General features: G+C 33.4%; 1 protein-coding gene across 1 annotated transcript; it reads left to right on the top strand.

The window, feature by feature from the left end:
* The first annotated feature begins 7,927 nt into the window (after nucleotides 1–7,927).
* Nucleotides 7,928–9,891, top strand: LOC132175216 (uncharacterized). The gene is made up of 3 exons (XM_059587086.1): nucleotides 7,928–8,162; nucleotides 8,920–9,125; nucleotides 9,300–9,891. Exons 1-3 carry the CDS (start codon nucleotides 8,073–8,075, stop codon nucleotides 9,556–9,558), a joined length of 555 nt encoding a protein of 184 aa, XP_059443069.1. The 5' UTR covers nucleotides 7,928–8,072; the 3' UTR covers nucleotides 9,559–9,891.
* The last annotated feature ends 5,049 nt before the right edge of the window (nucleotides 9,892–14,940 follow it).

Below are 14,940 nucleotides of genomic sequence, written 5' to 3'. Positions count from 1 at the left end.
TTAATCATTTGTTGTTGGAAGAATTTCTCGTATTCCTCATTCTGGCAATGATGTGCTTGACAAAAATTTTTTTTTTTTGGTTTTTTTTAGGGTTGCTTCTCAATCCTTGTTCATCCATTTTATTTCGAGCAAATATCAAATTGCCGATATTTTTACCAAGCCTTTTGTCTCTCTGCGCTTCTTCACCATGCAATCAAAGACTCAACGTTCATCCTTTACCGTTGAGTTTGAGGGGGCATGTTAAGGAAAGTGGACAAAGCAATAATGTCACCACCAAAATCATAGATTGTGACCGGCCAATAAATCCATATCAAGATTTGGCACCACTCTCACAATATGGAAAGTGAACTCTTACTCAACTGTCTTCCAATTCATATATAGCAGATTGCAATCCCATGATTATGGCGTATTGTTGCAACTTGTTTGGATGTGCATTTGAGGGACCTAAAAGTGTATTAAACACTCAAAAAGTTCGTTTGAAAAAAAAAAAAGTGTCCGTTTGGTAAAAAAAAATTTGAAAGCACTTTTAATAGTTCAAAAAGTAAAAAATGGCCAAAAATGCACTTTTGACAAAAGCTTAAAAATGAAACTTTTGTCAAAAAAACGTTTTTTGATTTAAAGCTCTACTTCTCAAACGCAATTTCAAACATGCTAGGACTATATCATGAGTATCATGCATATATGATACTATTATATCATTAAGATTATGAGCATTAATCTTTAAGTTTTTGCGGAGTTTTTGGTTGATTGACTCCTCTTCCAAGTCATCTTAGGAGTTCTTGGCATGCCATCTGGGGAGGTATTATCACCCATGCCATTGTCACCATACATATCATGCATGTCCAACTCCATAACTTCAGCTCTTTGCACAGACCAGCATTGCATCTTGGAGCTCTGTCCAGAATCCCTGAACCCAAGAAGAAGAAGAGTGTGTTCTCCAACTATTTCCCTTATCAATCTGAGCTTCTCATCGTCCGGCACCACATAATTTGTACGTAGATTTTGCTTCATCTGAGAGCTTACAAGATTTTCATGTCGTAATTCAACGTTGGCAATTTCGAATTTACAACCATAACGGTCTCTGAAAATGCACCGCAACAAATGTAGTTCTGGCAATTCACCACATCTGGAGGCAGCAAACATCAGATTGGCCATGGCTTGTTGAACATCAACAGGCAAGGATTGTACATCGCTACATTGATGAATCAGGTGAAAATATATATCAGCCTATATATATGTCAACTCTCCCATCAAAATTCAGTGTTAAATCAAACAGTTGATGAGTGAAATTTTTAAAATACTCATAAGATATTTATAAAATTACAAAAATACCTTCAAATTGGAGGAGAAATTTCAAGAATTTTACTTCCTTCGTTAGGATTTAATGTTGAATTAGGACAGGAGAGTTAGTATTGCAAACTTCTGAAAAATTGTAACTTGAAATTGACACTTTTTAAAGTTTAAGGGTATGATTGCAAAAAGGCTGAAAGATCATAAGCAGTAAATGAAGTTTTCCAAAAAACAAAAACAAAACAAAACATCCTCTAAAAGAAAGATGAACATGGTGAAAATTGGACAAAGTTTTCCTTCAAACTGGGTTGGAGGAATTTCCTTTAACCTATTCTATAAAAGTGTTATATGTCATTTGAACATGTGAGATGCACATATTTTTTTAATAGTATGGACAAAATTGAAATAAATTTTATTAAAAAAACATGTGCGCCCATCTCGCATGTTATTAAAAAATACTCCTTATAACCCCCCACAAAAGGCAAAACAAACTACAATTTAATAAAATAAATTAAATCCATGGACATGTACCTTTGCTTGCAAATATGGGGGAAATTGATGATGATGCATTCACAGAAATCCTTAACTTGATCATATGCAGCCAATATATTCTGATCCTTGTAGACTCTCTCAACCTAATTATAATGGAAAAACAAAAAACAAAAATACTAAGCAATATTTCATGACTCTTAAGTCGAGACCCCAAAATATATATATATATATATAAAGTAACAACAACTTTTAGCCTAAAAATACTTAAGATTAATATAGTTAATTGAAAAAATATATATGAAACATAAATTAAAGTTGTTAGATAAATAATATATTCCAAAGAATACGTACCCTAGCTAGGGCTTGGTCGAGCTGGCCATTTTGGAGGAGTTGGGCGATGTCAGCATGAGATTGCCTGATAATCGAATCCTTCCTGGCCTTTTGTATGGTTAGATGAAGCTGAGCTTGCTTTATCACATCCTTACTGGAACATAACCACAACTAGTGAGTTTGTCTTTTTCTTTTTGTTTTTTTTGCTATGTGAGAGATCGAATGAGATAATTATATGGATAATAAAAAATTAAAAAAACTAGGGGAAAATATACTAATTAAGACTTCTTAATTGCACAACACTTTTTCATTTCCATATCTAAGCTTTAATATGAAAATGGTCACCCCTTTTTGGTATTTTCAGTTTCTTTTTTTTAAAAAAAAAAAAAAATTATTATTTTTTACAAATTGTTATCTTTTAATAACTTTAAGGGCATTTTGGAGAGGAAAAGAATACAAAAATCTCTGTACACCAAAAATCATCAAGGGGAATTTTTTTCAAAAACAAATATCGAGGGGCTTATAAAATTAAAAGAATTTGGCATAAACCTTGAGCTACCCCTAATTTTGTTATATGGACTGCTAATAACTTGAGTAATAACTGTAAAAGAATTTTATGAGATCTATCTGAGCGAGTACGTCTAAGACAACCTATCCTTCTGTTCGGACAAATAGATCTGATATGGCATTTCTCATGTTTGTTGTCTGTATTACTAACAATCCAAATAACAAATTGTTGGGAATTCATATTCCATTTCCTAAATCCATGCATTATTATTGTTTAAATGGCTAATATTTTATATTAAGAAAAGCATATAATATATGAAGTAAAGCTTTGGAATCTATAAGAAACACATGCATGAGGATAGAGTAATTTACCACGAAGAGGCTCTTCTCCATCTCGACGCTTTGGTCCTCACAAGCAGTGCACGAAGCACACGAGACCACATTGATTTCATGCTTTCTCTTCTCTTTGATTTTTTGTTACGAAGAACAAGAAGAAGAAGATCATCGACGGCCGCGATAAGAGCAATTTGTCTTCATTATATACCATTCAAAAAGATGCATATCACTTAAGTTTCCATGCTAATTATAGATCGTACGCAAAATGGAAAAAGAATTTTGCAGCATTTGCATTCAGGGACAGCTTTGATCGATCGATCTGTATCTTCGAGATATAATGTATATCATGCTATCAGAAAAAGAAATGCATATCACTTGTTTCCATGTAAGTTGCCTATTCATTTCCATATATATTGAAATTAAGTTATTGATAATGCAAAAAAAAAAAAAAAAGAATAATTGCAATATTGAAGAGCTTTTATCTAGATGTGAAAATCACCATGTAATGATCATGTGATTATACTATAAAAGCATTTGGGATTGCTTGCTGTTTATGATTACTCGATTCATTTTAGTAGTAAATGATCGAGGAAAGTTTTGTTTTACCTTTAATTAAGTATTCATTTTAGTAGTAAAGTTGTGTTTTACCTTTAACTAAAAGCTGGAGTCTGTTTGTAATCAATATGTGAATAAATTAAACTTAAATATAATTCAATTAATTAAGATAATTAAAGCGAATAAACGAATTATAAAAGGGAAAGTTGTTTTACGATCTAGTTTATTTGTTTTGATAAACATAAATTGAAATGAGATTCAATTTTCTTGATATTATTAAAAAAGTGGACTAAATCATTGAATTGATCTATGGGGTTTGAATTTTTAATAAATCTACCTTTAGGGTATGAAAAGTATCTTAAAGATCTTCATGATATGCTCCTACATCAAATCAATTCTTCCCTATAAATTTTCGGTTTCTAATAGAACTCGTATGGAATTACAATTCTACCATCAAATTAAAAAAAAAATGGTAAAAACAAAACAAAGAGAGAAAAAAAAAGAAATAAATTCAGCTATTTTTAAATGTGAGTTGAGGGGAGTAGTCGCCCCATGAAATTTTTGGAACGGGTTGAACTACTCTATGGTTTGAGCCATTTCCGAAATCAAGGGGTTGTTTGGGAAGATAATTCTTTCCAAATCTTTTCAATAATTTTTTTTTTCTCCTTTTTAATTGATTTGACACCACTAACATTAAACTCAACTAAAATTTTTTTAACTTTATTCAAAATTTTATATTTTTCAAACAATCCAAACAAAATCTCAACTCTTTTTTCTCTTCGATATTTACAATTTTAAATTCAGTTTAGTAGAATAAAAAAATTAAAAAAAAAAAAAAAAAAAAAAAATTGCAAATCGTGAGGAGGTGGCTCTAGTCATTCTTAAAAGGGCAATTCATTCACCCTTGGAGGATTTTTGAGCCATTCTTGTTTTATATATATATAAAAAATTAATGTTACGTAAGCGGTTTGCATATGTCACATCTTAAAAAATTACATTTTAATTATATTTAAACACACGATGGAAGAAATATGCATGCCCAAAAAGGGGTTTTTTTTTTTTTTTTTTTATCCTTATTCAAATAAGGGAAAGCGGGTTACATAAAATTGAAAAACCACAAACGGGTGGCACCCCAACAATAAAGCTTCTTGGGTTATGGATCGACCACATGAAGTTCAAAGGCCTCTAGGCCCAGTCCAATGTACAAGCCCACTAAGACCAGGCCCATGTCGAGACTTAATCGGCCCAACTCGATGCATGGTCAGCCCTCCAAGAGCATAACAGTCTTTTACTGAGGGTACAATGGTCATTCGGCTATTGAAGAAAACCCACGTTCAACAATGATGAACATGGGATTCGCCCAGTGCCTAAGCAAAGCACCCACATTCGCTAGAATGTGGTCTAGCTGTCAGCACCAAACCGAGACACGTGCATCCGAGGATTACTCGGGAGCTCACGTCCAACACAAGCATGGCCGAGTGACCCACTAACACATTCCACGATCTCATGATCGTGGAGTAACCCACGATCCACTTCGCCAACATGGCACACATGGATTCTCGAGAACGTAGGGCCGACTATTCCAGAGAGACAACTACTACCTAATGCCTATAAAAGGGAACTCCAATTCATTATTTGGTAATCTAAACTCTCTAACAAGCTCTCATTGCTCATTACTCTCTCCCTCTTAAATCAATTACTGACTTAGGCATCGAAGCTATCCTCGTCAACACACTCCGGCAACTCTTATCCACTTGTTTGTTATTCTTTGCAACCCGGCGGCTCCTCGGCTTTGTGCCACTCCTCAGACATTGTGCCACATCACTACTCGAAAAACTGTCATCAACAAAGCTCAAACGAAAAATGTAGTACAAAGACAGATACAAAACCAAACAGTAGCCAATGATTTCATAATTTCATTCATGATCTTAGAAGAATTATAAACAAATTGGACCTTTTTAAGGACCGCACAAGAGAGTTACAAATAGCAAAAAAAACCTCAATGAGGAGTCTTGTACCACCAGAAGAGGACTTTTGTTTCAACTGTAATGAATGCTGCACTTCTATGGAAAGCAAGACAATCTCTGAAAAAATTGGTTCTCGGATCACCTATCCATTCATTTTCCAAATCCGAACATTGAGGACAAGGGGAAGGAAGGGGCAGAGTGTTGGGACTTGAGCCCCATCCAATTGCTGGATCATGGGGAAGATGTCTTCGGTTGAAGTGAAATTGGTTTCTCATATCTCGCTTAATAAAAATTTTAAAGAAATTTTTTTTTTCTTTTATTTTTTTTATCTTAGCCATCATTTTTTTTTCAAAAACACTTAAACACCAACATAGGGGACTATTCACTTTCACTTTTCAATTTAAAATATTATTATTTTTATCTACTTCCTATTAAAAAAAAAAAAGAGAGAAAACAAGTTTGATTTTTTTTGAATTATTGTTATTATTAATAAAACTAAGGATTTGTCCTCAGCAAATTTCGAACTATTTTGTTCACCAGGATGTAGAGTTTTTTTTTTTACTATTTTGTTGAGCCAGATGGAAGACGAAGCCAGGAACTATTTTGTTGAGCCAGGAGTCAAAAAAATTTGCTGCTCAGGGCCAGTTGACTGAATTTTTTTTTTTTATTACCTCAAATTTTGTTGTTGTTAAGAATTAGAAGGGGCAAGGCCAATGGCCCAATACCAATCCTCCTCCCTCCGCCCATGCCAAATGTGAATTCTCTAAACCATTTAAATTGTTAGTAATTTAAATCGATAATAAAATCCACCTGATCAAATAAAATCAACCCAAAATTTCGGAAACTAGGCTGATCCAGCTATCCTCCCTCTCATTCTTTCATGTTACTTTCCTTGGATTTCACGTGTATGTATGTGTAGTTTGTTGAACGATAGAGATTTGAAGCATCTTTTGCTGTATTTTGTGACCACATGGCATTACTTCATTGGAAAGCCAACACCCAACCAACTGTGTACTCAGATTCACACAACTGTAGCCCAAGCCCAAGCCAAGTGACAGTGAAAGACAGCCGGCATCGAAAGCAAGTTTCCTTGTTCGGTCATTAACAATAAATAAATAAATAAATAAAACAACCATTTCCCTGCTTGCCTCACCGACAATTGGTCACATCCCAACAAATTAAGAAATGCTGTTACTTTCTTGGTTTCTCTCGTGTCAAAATACCTAACTTGACCTTGTGTGCCAATAATGCCCTTCCAACTAAACTAACCCTACACCCAATGATTATCAACTAAACTAACCCTACATCCATTTATCAGAGCATTTCGAGCAAGGTTAGATTAAGTATCTAATTCAAAGTATAATTTTGTAATTTAGCTACTTATTTTTTAATGCATTTTTTTTTTATTTTCTTTTTTCTAATTGTCTGTATGAGATTGAGGTTTCAATAAATGCGATTTTAAAAATTATAATTTTTAAAAATTACGTTTTTAAAATTTCTAATTTTTAAAATCTCAAAGGCGTTTGATAAAACATGTAAAAACAAATATTTTTTTACCAAATATTTGTTATGCGAAATCGTGATTTTGGTTTAAATTCGCATTTTTTCAAATAAGCACCCTTTAGCCTGCTTATAGAAATCACAGATTTTTTTTCTTATTTTAAATGAAGTGCTTTTTAAATCGCAATGTCAAACGCGTTACATTTTGCGATATCTTTTAAAAACGTAAATTATTCTTGCGAAATCACAATCTCAAACGCAACCCTAAGATTGGTATATATACCGGACCTAAATCACCAATCTTAGGAAAAAAAAAAAAATCCAAATGATTCGAAACTCGACCAACAATGTAAAAAGAGAAATAATTTGTGTCAATATTTTTCTCATATTTTTTACAAATCAACCATTAGATTTGTGGACTTATGTGAATCCCACATAAGTTAATGGCAAATCTCACAAATTTAATGATTAATTAATTGAATTTATATGAGAATATCAAAAAAAAATATGGACAAATTATAAAATGTTGGTTGCGGAATCAATGCAGGATTCAACTAATACCCTATTATAGCTTTGTCCTTAATTAACATTTTGTTTTGTTAGGTGCTTAAAAAGGTGTTTTTTAATATTTTTTAGAGATTTAAAAAAAAAAATTAAAAGGTATTCTTATATTACCATAAAAGTACAAATAATTTGAATTATTTTGATTGTTTAGTGTTTTGTATGGTGTTAATATTTTAATTCTTCGTTTGTTTTTTTAATCCCCCAACACCTTTATTTGGCGCCACCAGCTCCAGAAACAGTAGGACTGGGAGAAGACCTTTAATTGAGCTGCTCTTTGTTGCTTGATGGGCATTTTGGGAGTTTCACAAGTGCAGTGAGGTGCCCATTTTCAATCATTCGTTGTGACGTTCTTTTCCGTTGGTTAAATCTCTTGAGTTTTGCTTCTTCAATACTTGCAGCCTGCAAGGGGTAATAGTTTTATTATATAGAGAGAGAGAGGGTAGAAAAAGAAAAGACAGGAGATTGCCACAGAGAGAGAGAGAGAGAGAGAGAAAGGTAGATCTGCTTGGGTTGTGAAGCTGCTGCGTATCTATGGCTTCCAAGTTAGTGTTGATTACAGTATTCATCTTTGATTTGATTGCCTTCGGTTTGGCCGTTGGTGCTGAGCAGAGGAGAAGCACTGTGAGCATTAATCTTTAACTCACCACTCTTTTTCTTTGTTATTTTTCTTGCTTACCCATTACAATCCTTTTGGTGCATATTTGGGTATTGAATGCTTCATTGGTTTATATGTTTTTTGGGTTTCAACTGATTTTCCTTTGGGTTGCTGAGGAACGTATAGGAAAATGAAAAATATTTTGCCTTCATTACTGTTCGGATATGTTTTTTTTTTTTTTTTTTTTTGAAAATGGCAGATCTGCCACCGCTGACAATTATATTCTTGTCTGAACTTGTATGAAAAAAATCTTGTATTTCTTTGTCTATTTCCCACTCACAGCATTGAAATTAGAGTTTTAGATATGAATATAGGCATTAGTTATGTTTGGTAGCCTAGAAAAGAGAGAAAAAAAAGAAAAAAAAAAAAAAAAAAAAGAAAAGAAAAAAAAGATTAAGGACAGAATTGGAGAAAAGAATCCTAAGGTTGACTAGAGAATTTTAGGCCCCAGTTGATGTAATCTGAGATTCAAATATGATTTCTTTCTTTTCCTTGCACTTTCTCACAAATAATGTAAGAAAGGTTTTATATTCTAACATGTCAAATTGATTATAAAAAATCTTGAAAGTAATATTTGATTCCTTATGGTTTTTCCACTAAATGCTTATGATTGAGAAATTATATGATCATAAAATTGGTTTTTGGCCCTGATAATATTAATTTGAGTGGGTGATCAGTTGCTGGTTCCAAATGATACAATGGATAAAATGTTTTGTTTGACAGGCCAAAATTGTCCCTGATGCTGAATCAAACTATGGCTATTGTGTCTATGACTCAGACATTGCCACGGGCTTCGGCGTCGGTGCATTTTTGTTCCTCATGGCTAGTCAAGTGCTTATAATGGTGGCTAGCCGATGCTTCTGCTGTGGACAGCCCTTGAACCCTGGAGGCTCAAGAGCCTGGTCAATTGTTCTTTTCATTATCTGCTGGTATGTGCCCATATATGCCAACTTCAAAATTAGACTGTTCTGTTCAAAAAACAAAATTAGACTGTTAAATCACCACCTGTTAGAGTTTAAACATAAGAATCTCTGGCTCTGATATCATATTAAATTACTAGATTATATGAATGTTTTATAAACTAGTCATATGATGTCTATCAGGTTATTTTTCTTGATTGCGGAGATCTGCTTGCTGGCGGGGTCGGTGAGGAACGCCAAGCATACCAAGTACAGGGAAATATTAGGCGGAAACCCGATTTCTTGTGAAACCTTGAGAAAGGGAGTATTTGGAGCAGGAGCAGCTTTCATTTTCTTCACAAGCATTGTGTCTCAGTTCTACTATATTTGCTACTCCAAGGCTAGGGAAAGCTTCCAGCCATATGCTAGAGAAGCTGCTGTGGGTATGGGAGCCTACAAATGAGCTTCATTGAGGTGATGGGTTCATGGCTATTTCTTCACAGATAGATGTGACTGTTTGGACTCTCCTCTCTCTCTCTCTCTCTCTCTCTCTCCATCAATTTGCTTACTCCATTGCCTGGTTTGAGTATTTTATGTGTTAAGAGTTCAACGTAGTTGGGTATGGTTCTTATTTTTAGTTGTATTTCATAATTTTTTTTCCCCCCCTTTCCTCTTCAATACTAGCTACAATGTATTTTTTTGGGCTGTCATATATGTATCAATAATAGAGAATAAATTGCCTTCGTTCATATGAAATTTATTAATGAACGATTGATTGCATTTTTCAGTTAATTTATATGGGGTTCTATGTAAATTGTTTTCTTCCTTATGTATATCAGCAGACACCAACTACACCTCTCTCCAATATTTTATTCTTTCTTCCCAAGTATATAATAAGCAAACACCAACTACTTTTTCTTTCTTTTTCTTTTTTTTTTTTTTTAAAAAAAATCTTCATAATTCCTTGACTCTGTCTAAATGGACTTGTTCGTGTGATCTTAACTTAAGTTTAAAAAAGACACTCAAAAAATTAAAAACAAAAAAATCATGGCCATCTCTCTACACCCATAATCTCTTATGGTAACCATCAAGAACCCTAGAATTTGAAGTGTGGAGATTGTAAGGAGACTCTAGTTGGCGACAAAGAAAAGCTCTAATTCATGAGATCTTGCTTTGGATGTGGGTTGTAAGACAAGCAACAAATATGACCTGTGGGAGATCCACTTGGAGTGAGATATATGGAATAACCCTTGTTTTAGGTTGGTATCATAGTCGTCTTATGCTTATCACTAGCGGAGCCAGAATTTTGGTTATAATATAGGGCAAGATTACAAAATAAGGTTTCCATTCATAGCTCACCAACCTCAAATAGTCATATTTACACCAAGTAAAAAAGTCAAGGCAACAGCAAAAGAGGATCAAACCATCAATCACCATTGTAAAAGTCAAGGCAAATACATGATCAACAAGATCACCATTAAGAGTCATGCTAATCAATGGTTGATTCTCAACAGAAGCAAATATAGAGGGCCAACTTCAAGAGGAACTTTTCTCTTTTTTAATCAAATGGGCTCACATGCTTCTTTACATACACATAGAAATGTGTACCACAAGCATACAATGTTCTTTCTCCCATTAAGTATTAAAAACCAGCAATGAGCAAATCCTTCACATTTATCAGTCTCTCTCCCATCTCTCTCAGCTCAAAACAATTTTTCTGCACAATTAACTCAAAAAACACGTCTCTCTCATCCCTCTCTTATCTGTCTCATTCACAATGAACAAACAGACTATTCATCTTCCATTCTCAAAGCTTGTTCTGGCTTAGATCTTAGTTTTCTGCAAGATTTGGCATTTGGGTTTTGTTTTAGCCAGTGGGTTATGTCCGAATATTGATCCAAGCTTGGATCTTTTTGTAAATTTGGTGTGGGTTTTGGATCTTGTTAAACTAGTTTGTCTTTTTGCAAGTTTTATTAACTCTAGGTTGAGCAAGCCTACTAGTTTGTTATACAAATTTCAATCCGATCGCCAGTAATGTTGATGTCTCTAATGCCCCTCTTGACCCCTGTTGGCTCTGCCCCTGCTTATAAATGTAGTTTCATATTTTCTAATGGTTTAAATGGCACCCTTTTTTTTAGATGAGGGAAAAGGGGAAAAGGGGAGAACAAAAACAAAACACAAATAAGGGAGGGTTTTGCCCCCTCTTAATCCTAAGAGAAGAAAGGAAATGAGAATTGTCAGAAATGCTTCCAAACACCGAGTGAGAAGCGACCCATTTAGTAATTGAGTATGCTTAAAAATTTGCACATCTTAAGACCTTAGAAGCGGTCCAAAAAGGAAAAGAAGAGAGTTGATGGCGGCAGTCTTCAATGATTGAAGCACACAGCCAATTCGAAAAAATGTGGCCTTGATTGAGAGCTAAAATAGTGAGGAGGGAATCATCTTCAATTAAGATGGAAGAGCAGTCATGGGTCAAAGCCAGTTACACAACAAAGAGAGCAGCAAAAGCTTCACCAAATGAGGAATCTGAAGGCGGCAGCCTAAGAGTTATAAGCATAGAAGCATGGTATACCATGTTTTTTCAAAATTTCAGATTTTGAATTGGAGGCAATGCTACAACATGTTTTAGGCCAAAGTTTTTACATGATGATGTCATTAACATAACCCTAAAATATATTTATATTTTTTAGTTTAATATATTTATATTTTTTTATTAAGAGTAACATGTATCATCATTTTATTAATGTTGACGTAGTACACTAACGGAATCCATTAGTGTTTTGACGAAATTTTACTGAAATAACTAAATTATTATTTTGACCTATCCAAAAAACCTCTTAATTATGTTAATTGCACAGTCAATGGTGTTTTTTCTTTCCCTCGTAATTATGGCATTTGAATGCACATGAAAGCTTTGCAATGCATATTTGGAATGGAAATAAGCCTAGTTTGAATTATGTATAGGATCATGTATTTGGAGTTGAAATGTTGCTATCATTTACATTTTTTTATTTCCTTGTCATTTGTTAAAGTCGATACAATTTCCAAATCACTCTCATTTCTTATTAGTGATCCCATCTTGAAAGAAAACGGGGCAAGTTTGTCCCCATCAAACGTGGAAAACACAGCTTAGTACATTAATCAGAGCTTAGAAGGCACGACCAACTAGGGTGTATATATATATATATATATATATATATATATAGTAGGTAGATTTTGTTTGATATGGATATAAATAAGCCTAGGGCCAAGACTAATTTACTTATTGTTTTGTTTTTTTTTTCTAAGCAATTACAAACAAAGGAAATGGTTATATAGGGTGATCCTTCCCACTATTGATCCTAATAGAAGAAAAGATAGGGCTAGGATTGAGAATGCTTCTAAACACAAGGTTGGTAGCGGCCCACTTGCGAGATAGTGCACACAAAAGTTTACAAAAGTTTACACTTCTTGAAACTTTTGCAGCATTCCAATCTTGAAAATGTTGGAGTTTCAATTGTATGTCAGAGATGATAGAAGCAAATGACGAGTCTGAGAGAAGAGATGGCTGATTGATAGCCATAATTGTAGTCAAATAGTCACCTTCCAGCATTAATTTAGAGCAGCCATTAGATAGGGCAATGTCCATTCCTGTTAAATAAGAGAAGTGTTACACTTTCCGAGTGTTTTCCCCAAAAGTTCGTTCTGAAATAATGTATCATCATCACATGAGATTTATTATCTTGAGAAATATATCACTAACTCATGTGACTGTAATACATCATTTGGGAGCCAACTTTAAAAATAAAAAAAATAAATAAATAAAAAATTGAGAAGTATAGCATTTTTCTTTATAGGCCCACTTATAAAAAGATTTAGAAAAACCTAGAAACCTCGTGCCTATAGACAACTATTGCACAACTACAAGCTAGTCACGTGACAAATAATCACATATCACTTTCAGTGACCCTCGCATTAAAAGGGTAAAAACAACTATTACACAGCTACAAGCTAACCACATGACAAATAAGCAGCTTCACATTAAAAGGGCAATCACCATCTCAACAAAATTAAAAAGTAATGCCCTCTTCAATTCTAAAACTCTCTCAATTTAGTATTTTTCTCACAACCATTTATTGACTTAAGTATTGGAGACTCTCTACTCTCTCGAGAGTCGGCATTTTTTTCAATGACTTTTTCTATGCTTTGCAAAAAGCCATCGTCGAGTCTAGTGGTGCGAAAATCTGCTTCAACAATTGCAATGCCCTTGTTTGCCAACTCAGCCCACAACTTTTTTTTTTTTTTTTTAATTTAAATTTATTTTATTATCATTATTTTCGGTATGGGCTCAGCCTATTATAGTTTTTTGTTATTTCCAGTTTTTATTCGGATTAGCCTATATATATATATATATATATATATATAAGAGGCCCATTTTCTGAGCCTGCAGCAGTCTGGAGTCTGCATGGCCCAAGATACAACCAACTCCAGGCTGCAGCCTGGTCCATACCTTGCGGAAATAAACTAGAAGAGCAGCCTAGTGCCTCATTTCAAGTTTTCAACAATGTATGGACTATGCCCGGCAATTTTTGACTCTACCTAAGAATTTGATACAAATTTAACATAAAATTAACGAATTAAGAATGAGAAATTTGACCCGTTTAATTAAATTAATTATATTATAATTGACTTATCAATTTTTATATTCATGCTCCAATACAACCTGAGCACGACACGCGACACTAAAGTTGATATTTTTTTACGTTATGAAATTAACAGGTTAGAGTTGAAAAAAAATTATAATTAATTTATATAATTTTATACTTATCCGTCAACACGATTTCAATCGCGTAAAGCTATAAAGCAATAACAAAGTGGACACAAATGAATGTTTGGATATTGAATCTGCATAGAGAAACTATATATATATATATATATATATATATATATGTTTCACATTGATAAATCCCAATTCAGTGCCAACTATTCTGATGTGACTTGACAATTACAATGGTGCCTAAAGCTATTAGAACTGTTCCAACTTCCAAAGGATTCTTTCAATCTGTACTCTGTACTTCTTGGTCGATAGTTCATAAATAATTGTACTCAACATTTAAGTCCGATGGTTGCGTTGGGTGACAAAACATCCTCCTATCCTAATCAGTAACCAGCCTAACTCAATAATAATATATGGTTTCATAAATTTTATCTACAATCATTTTTTGACTTTCTGAGGAAGATGAAAGCCCTTCATTATGGAACATTCTAAATAAATTCATCAATTTATACAAAAGCTCATTATTGGACCTCATCACACCAAAATCATTTCATCATCAATAAATTGCTCGTAAGGTTTAGGGTAACTAACATCTATGATTTTTTTTTTTTTTACTTCACTTTAAATTCCTGAATTACCACGCAATTGGACAAACTCCTGAATTTCAAAACCTCTCAATTTAAACCCATAAACTTTTAATCACAGTCAATTTGAACCCCTCCGTCAAATTTTAAATGTTAACAGTGAGACAATGATATTTATACCTCTGACTTTTTTATAAAATTTGAAATATACCCTTAATTTCAAATTAAAAAATAAAAAATATATATTATTTAAAAAAATAAAATAAAATAAAATAAATCACAAGGTGACCCATGGTTGGGCAACCTATAGTGACCCTTTTTTTCAAAAAAAAATTCCATTTTTTTCAATTTTTTTTAATAAAAAGAAAATTTAAGGGTAATTTTGTCTTTTTTGAAATTTTAACCGTATAAATTGACAGAGATGAGTAAATTGACTGCAATTGAAAGTTCAAGAGTTCAAATTGAAAGGTTTTGAGAGCTTATCAAATCACATGATAGTTTAGGG

This window comes from Corylus avellana, chromosome ca3, assembly GCF_901000735.1.
Source record: "Corylus avellana chromosome ca3, CavTom2PMs-1.0".
NCBI lineage: Eukaryota > Viridiplantae > Streptophyta > Magnoliopsida > Fagales > Betulaceae > Corylus > Corylus avellana.
This window is presented reverse-complemented; position numbering and strand designations above follow the sequence as displayed.